Below are 7,865 nucleotides of genomic sequence, written 5' to 3' on the forward strand. Positions count from 1 at the left end.
GTATCAATGCAGGCTATGCAGACCTCATAATCTTAATTACCGGCAATTATAACCCGTCTGTTGGAAGTTGTGTCTAGCAATGTGGGGATCCCCATTAAATATGTAGGGTGCAGGCTCCACAATCCAGGAACTGCTACTGTGCCTGCTCAATTAGGAATGCGGGCCCTATGTATGGAAAATCTACAGATGCTGATGCATAATGAATTTCACGAAACTGCATTAGTTGGTTTGTATTTAAAACCTGTATCTTCTGTGTATTAACTTAGATTCAAAAGCAGCAAATGAACTTTTTTGTAACTTTATAAACGACATCTCCCCGTATGCTGTTAACAATTGATTGCAAACGAAATTATAATGAATAATAGTAATAAAAATAGTGATACATACATCGGGGTGATGTTATCCAGACCAGCGTCACAACAGGGGACAAATATACTCATCATCACATTAAAAATATATGTACTGTATATTTCTATAGATTTATATCTGATATATCACGGAATCGTTTTGCGGTAACCGAGTCCCCAGCATCAGTCTCTCTCTTTTTTTTTATGGTCCAGGGATCCGCATCGCCTTACAAATAGTCGCGATTAATCGGAAAATAATAGAAACGTGTCTTACTTGTGCAGTCCTGCTCCATTAACACTGACTTGTAGATCAGGAGTCAGCAAGACACTAGTGACCTACAGGAGACATGAGGAAGGAAGGATGATCCTGGGTGATGGAGATGCACTATATACAGATATATTTAGAAAGAATAAAAGCTCTCGTGTCCATTATAAAATCCCCCGCTTTATAGTCTAAATCCCGGCCGAGTATTTCATCCTTTTCTGTTTCTGTCTCTGGTTGCAGAACCAGACGCGGACAACGTTCTTTTTGAGGTCCAGTTTTTCGGCGATCGCTGCGATCTTTTCTGAGGAAGGTCTGGGCTGGATGGCGAAGTAGGCTTCCAGGGATCTCTTCTCCGGAGCAGCTATGGATGTGCGTTTCCTCTTCTTTTCGGCCCCATTAAAGAGTTCAGGCTTGGTGAGCTTCTCCCGGTGAGACTTCTCTGCCTCTTCCAGCCAGGCTTGCAGGATGGGCTTGAGGGCGATCATATTGTTGTGGGACAGGGTAAGGGACTCGAACCTACAGATGGTGCTCTGACTGAGAGAGCCCACCCCGGGGATCTTCAAGTTGGCAAGGGCAGAGCCCACATCTGCCTGGGTAACCCCGAGTTTGATCCTCCTCTGCTTGAACCTCTCTGCAAAGGCTTCCAAGTCCCTTGGATCAGCGTCGACATCGCTCATGCATCCCATGTGGGATGGTAGCCCGTGGGCATGTGCCATACTCAGTGCAGCTTGATGCATGGGATTCATGCTTGACATGTGAGGGTGAGCTGGAGTGGACACCACGGAGCCATCTGGTCCTGTTATGGCCCCCAGTGTTAGCCCTGGGGTAATGTGGTCCAGAAGTTCTCCTTCCAGGGGCTGGTGGTGGTGATGGTGGTGGTGGTGATGGTGGTGGTGGGAGCCAGGCACTCCAGAAGGATGGGAGATGGGCACTGAGGAGGAAGAGGAGGCAGACGTGCATGGGATAGTGTTCATAGTGTGGTAGGTAGCGTCCGGCTTGAAAGGACTGTGGTGAGGAGTGTGGTGGTGATGGTGGCTCTTGCACTGAGACACTAAATCCACAGCAGCCAGAGCTTCTGCACGGGCCAGCAAACTCTCATCCAGACCTCCGAATATATTGCTCTGCAATGTCAAATAGAAAGCACACATTACTGTCTGCTGGGAATTCAGCGATTAAAACTTTTCCAGAATGTTAAAAAATCCTGGTACAGAGAGAAGAGAGGGGAGAACACACAACACCAGATACATGCAACATCCCAGGTCATAAAAATTAATATGAAAGGCAAGACCGGCTGCATACATAAGTGGAGGCAAAAGACAGAAGGAGAAGGAGAGGGGGGAAACACGAGATGTGTTGGGTGATTTGCTGTGCAGACATGAAAAAAACATCAAGCAGATAAAGGGGCTGTCAGGATGTGCCTTAGAGCGGTGATCGTGCACACTACATACCGGTGGGGTTGGGAGACAGGCTCTTCTCATCGCCTCCGAGCTGCTGCTACCACTGCTGCTGCCTCCCCCGGAGCTGGTCCTCACGCTGCTGATACTGGGGGAGCTGGTGGCCGACGACGATGAGTGTGGGGAGGAGGAGTGCAGGGCAGAGTACTTGGGCTCATCCTGGAGGCTGCTGTGGGCCATGCTGAAGGGCTGCTTGCTGTTCAGAGACATCATCATCATGTTGAGCTGTGGTGGTGGAGGGGTGCAGGCACCCCTAGAACTAGTGACAACAGCCTCAGCCTGAGATGATGGTGGTGGCTCCTCTAAGCCCAGACTTCCTCCTGTCCTCTCACTCCCTACTTGTCTCTGAGAATGTCCCTGTGAGGAACGTGGCTTTCTCTATCCTCCTCCTCCCCCCTGAGAGTAAATACAAGATCTTCTAATATTTTCCTTTCTCTGCTGCCACTATTACTCCTCCCATCCAGGGTCTCCCTCTCTCCTGCTATTAATCTTTGATATTCCTGGCTACTAATCAGCAGCTCAGCCTCTTCCTACTGACCGCTCTCCAAGCCCTGAACATGAGGAGGAGAACCAGGTACCACCAAGAGGACTGCTTGTGCCCATGTGTCCCAGGCCAGTGGTGCTCTGCTCCCTCATCCTACTAAGATCCTATGCCACCAGCCCTTTGTCTCCATCATCCAACAGAACTCTGCACTAACTCTTACCCTGTCACTGTTTAATGCTGTGTCTGTCTCTTTCTAGCTTTCCCTGTGGGGAACCACTCTGCAAGACGGATGCTGCTCCTGATGCTGCTGCTCCTGCTGTACACCTTGGCCTGTCAGGTAGTCTATGAGAAGAGGAGGTATCAATGTGGATTGGATGCTAGGCACATCCTGCCTCTCGCCTTTCCAAGGGTTTCCAGCTCATCTGTGATTGGACAGCTGTGTGTGTGGATGGATAGGCACTGTAGACCTTCTGTGCTTGACAATAGCTGTTCCTTCGTTCCATATTTCATTTCCTTATTTTATTTTAAAAGGAACAATCCCCACAATATTCTGGTCATTATTAGTATCGTTTTTCATTGACATTAGTAACATAATGTTACCACACTTGTTGTGTGTAGTGCATTTATTGACATCCTGATGAGAATGTATGATCTCAGGTGTGATAGCATGCAGTCATATTGTGAATACATCACAGCTAAATAGTGAGGCATGAGCTGGGGCTCGCTTTTAATAGTTCAGCACACCTGCTTATAGGGTGCACTCCGAGCAAATGCTATACTTAGACTCCAACCTGATTCCATAGGTTGCTAAAGTTCATACTGATTCATGGATTGAATGATTTTACTACTGTGCAATGCCACAAGTAATGATAATTGTATTTGTATTACGGTTTCAGCTTGTTGTGTACAATATTGTACAGCATAGAAATAATAACAACAACACTAATCATAAAATAATTATTCTAGGCTCTGTAGCACAATTCACCCTTTACAAACAGCTGTGGGATAATTAGACTGCTACCATTCTATGTAAAAGATGTAGTTGTGTTGCAGATAGGAAGGAGTTAACCTTGCATAAAGCGTTTGTCGGCTGCATTTTATAAAGAGGATTAACCCTTTACTGCATGATGCTCAGACATACCATGCGGTACACATGTGATGCCCTGTTTTCCCTTCTCCACCAGCAGCTCCTCTGCTGCCTGTACACAATGTAAGCAGGGACTGGTATTGTTTTAGGAAGGAAACCCCTGAATTGCATTGTACGGCTCTGACTGTCGCCATCCTGAAGAAATGAAATAAATCAAAGTTAAGAGCTTGAGGATCATTTAATTATTGTGTGAATAGCGCTGTGCACCACGTCCAACAACATCCCTAAGCAAATTATGGGCGGCCCAGGAAGGAATTATTAGATTGGAATTTCATTTAGGCCGGGGAGACACAGCAACCAATATGTAATCTGCTCTGCCTCATCTGATTTGTATGCTTAATTCGCCTTGACGAATTTATTAGTTTTCATAATAGTGCAGAAAATGAGCAGCTCCATAGTCTACTAATACATGTTCACCATAAATCGTGTGTCAGAGGCTGCACCGAGCTCTTATTAATGACTGGTCCTTCATAGACTGGAACCTCCTGCTCCCTCTGTAGTAAGCCTAGGGTTAATCATCACACTGAGAATGGCTGCAACTTTATATGATCTTCTAATTAACAAGGTTTGTGTAATTTGCCAACTCTTCCAGGGATATTCACTGCTGCAGTTACTATATAATGTAATATATAGTTAGTGCGACGGTCACACATCTCCCCTGCTGTGCAGAGCAATGCCTTATTTCCTAGTACATTATCCCTCTACTAACATATACTAACTATGGAAGTAATGCTAAAGTATCAGTAATATGTTCACTGAACAAGTAAGCTTAGAAACCTGTTATTTTCGAGCTTCAGATTTCTGTTGCAGTAATATTGCTGGATGCCACATCTCACTTCTTGGGATTGCAGTGTAGAGTTGTGATTATGTAAAGTACTGTGCCAAAGTTTTAGACAGGTGTGGAAAAATTCTGCAAAGTTTGAATGCTTTCAAAAATTGAAGTGTTACTAGTTTAATTTTGTCAATTAACAAAATGCAAGGTGAATAAACAAAAGAGAAATCTAAATCACATCACTATTTGGTGTGACCACTCTTTGCCTTCAAAAACAGCAGCAATTCTTCTAGGTACACTTGCACACAGTTTTTGAAGAAACTTGGCAAGGGAGATTGTTCCAAACATTTTGGAGAACGAACCACAGATCTACAATGGATGTAAGTTTGCTCAAATCCTTCTGTCTCTTCATGTAATGCCAGACTAACTGTGATGTTGAGATCAGGGATCTGTGGGGGGCAAATAATCACTTCCAGGACTCCTTGTTCTTCTTTAGGCTGAAAATAGTTATCAGTGACAGTTGCTGTATGTTTCTAGTGGTAGTCCTGCTGCAGAATAAATTTGGAGGCAATCAGACTCTTATTTTTGAAAAAAATTCTTAGTTTTTTTGCAGAATTTTACCACACCTACCTAAAACTTTTGCACAGTACTGTAGATGACAGCATATGATGTTACAGTGTATCAGATTCCAAATGGCAAAATTTACCTCTGCCTGCTACATCTGTATAGCTAGACAGACAGATATATGCCATAGATATAGATAGTCACGTATATATATGTATTTGTCTTTCTTTATACAGGTATTTATCTACATGTACCTTGATATCAATATACAGGTAACTATAGATAGATAGATAGATAGATAGATACTTGTATAAAGAAAGGCATACATGTGGATAGATATAGATAGTCCCATGTAGATTGATTGATACATACTGTAGATAGATAGATATAGAAAGATAGATAGATTAATTTCTTGGTAACATGTATCTTTAAGTCAGACATTATGTCACATACAGAATATATATATTTCCATCAGAAATAACAATAAACTGCATACAGTTGCTCTTGCTTAGATACATCGGTTGCACCCTGTACAATAAGACACTGTATAGTGTAGTTTTCTAGAGCTTAATTACTAGCAGAGATGTGTTAATGTATTCTATGACACTGGAGGATTGGGAAACGCTTATCGTCAATTTGCATTAATCTTGATCTTAATAGCAAGTGACAACAGATCTCCAAAATGCTGCACTCTTGTCACCATTGTGCGAGGTAAATACTGCGCTATAAGAAATTCATGAAAACTCTGCTGAAATAATTGACTTCACTTTTACTGCTGTTTAGATGAACTGGGAGGTAAACGGCAACGCTGCATTGTCATTGGGATGTTCATTGTAAATAGACTGATGATCAGTGATCTGCTGGAGATCTGGGAACAGTCAATAGCAATAATGAATGTATCATGTGATGGAGAAACTAGTGTCAGTCTAAGAGAAGGATAAAGGGCTGATCATATTCTCATTACAAGGCTTTTAGCTGTGTGCTGGGTTAGTGAAGGAAGTGCTGATCCTGGGAACTCTTGCATACTACTTGATGTTATATACGACTTGTGTTATTCACACATTAAACTGAATTTTGAGCAAGAGACAAATCACTGAGCCTTTTACTTAATCGATGTGTAATTATTATGTGATTTCACTAAATGACTCTTGATGTGGGTGAGCCTGGAAATGAAAAGAATAAATGCAGGTTCACATGGTTTATTCTTTGCCAGGCTGAGGTGATGAAGATATACAGAAGCCTCTCCTGTGCGATCCTGATGCATGGATCCCAGCGGCCTCAGAGTCTAGAACCAGTCTAGAACACATTGCAAGAGTCTGAGCATCGTTCTGTGGAATGGAAGACAGTGATTTAGAAAGACCAATATCGGTAAATAAGGTGAGATAAGATCTGTCTTCCTATTGTTTATGTTTGATCCATATTAACTCTTTTGTGCCTGGAGGAAGCATATGTAGGAGTTTTTCTTCATGATCTGATCACTTTCTATGCTATCTATTCACCTTATTCAAGCACAATTTGTTAACTCTTGTAATGAACCCTAAAAAAAGGATGTCTAGTTTATTGCATTGCTGCACAATAGAACGTTTGCAGAATGTTCTGTGCAGAGGGAATCAAACACTTTATTAAATCCACCAAATATAAAGACAAAGTCTGTGGTTGCCATCCTTGACAGGAACAGGATTCAGTTTAACTTATATTTATTTTACATTGTTCCTACTTCAAACAGTAAAACAAAGTCTATCTATCTATCTATCTATCTATCTATCTATCTATCTATCTATCTATCTATCTATCTATCTATCTATCTATCTATCTATCTATCTATCTATCTATCTATCAATGGGACCGAGCTTTTTAACAGCTAGATCCCTACTTAGTGTACAGGATGCATGTGATGTAACAAGACATTGAAAGTATTTATTCAAATAGTAATCAAATAAATCAATTGCTATACAGCTCTTTCAGTACTGATATGATGCAGTCAGAGGCAGAATAAACATTTACATTTAGTGACTCACAAGTGACATCTTTTCAATTAAATTATTCTCTTTCCTGTTTTTTTTTCTCCATTTGGCCCAGACCACCACAGTCACTTCTTCCAGTTACGTATCATCTCTGCAAAGCTTTCCACCTAGTCATCTTTGGATTTTAATTTTTATATTCATACCACAAGCTGTGACCCTGACAATAGCACTGCATATTACATTCATTAAAAAATGGTCCCACACACTGTGTCCCTGAAATTAATAATAGAATACATAGTGGCACCAGAAAATAAAATTTATACAATGTCCTCTGAATTAAATAATGTATGCATAGCGCCACCTGAAAATAATTTATATGTAGTGTCCCCTGAATTAGGTAATTTATGTATAGTACTCATTGAAAATATATAAATATGCATAGTGCCCACTGAATTGATTTGAACATAATGCCCCTGGATTAAGTAATTTATACGTAATGTCCCTGCCCTCACCTGTCCCAGATCCCTCACTGACATCTAGCCATGCAGGTCTGGCCTCGACCTATGATTTGGATCAGCTTCTCCCCAGTTCCCTGAACCTGGTGGATCCCACCCCTGTCTGTCTGTCTGTCTGTCTGTCTATCTATCTATCTATCTATCTATCTATCTATCTATCTATCTATCATTTATGTATGTACCTATTTATTTCATATCCTTTTATCTACTCAAGCTAACCTGTATACAAAGGTTCACTTATGGCATTAGTGTTGGAGAAGCTTTAAATGCCCTAAACATACAGGACAAAGTGTTCTGATGCCTTTTTGCTAATCATTTACTTTCAGGTGGGTGCTGTAAGCATTTGGGCCCAA

The 7,865-nt window shown here is 41.7% G+C and overlaps 1 protein-coding gene across 1 annotated transcript; it reads right to left on the bottom strand.

The window, feature by feature from the left end:
• Window positions 1–722: 722 nt before the first annotated feature.
• POU4F2 (POU class 4 homeobox 2) lies at window positions 723–2,410 on the bottom strand. The gene is made up of 2 exons (XM_066574688.1): window positions 2,061–2,410; window positions 723–1,733 (listed from the first exon to the last, which is right to left on the bottom strand). The coding sequence occupies exons 1-2, from the start codon at window positions 2,283–2,285 to the stop codon at window positions 801–803; spliced, it is 1,158 nt and encodes a 385-aa protein (XP_066430785.1). The 5' UTR covers window positions 2,286–2,410; the 3' UTR covers window positions 723–800.
• Between the last annotated feature and the right edge of the window lie 5,455 nt (window positions 2,411–7,865).

This window comes from Eleutherodactylus coqui, chromosome 7, assembly GCF_035609145.1.
Source record: "Eleutherodactylus coqui strain aEleCoq1 chromosome 7, aEleCoq1.hap1, whole genome shotgun sequence".
Lineage (NCBI taxonomy): Eukaryota > Metazoa > Chordata > Amphibia > Anura > Eleutherodactylidae > Eleutherodactylus > Eleutherodactylus coqui.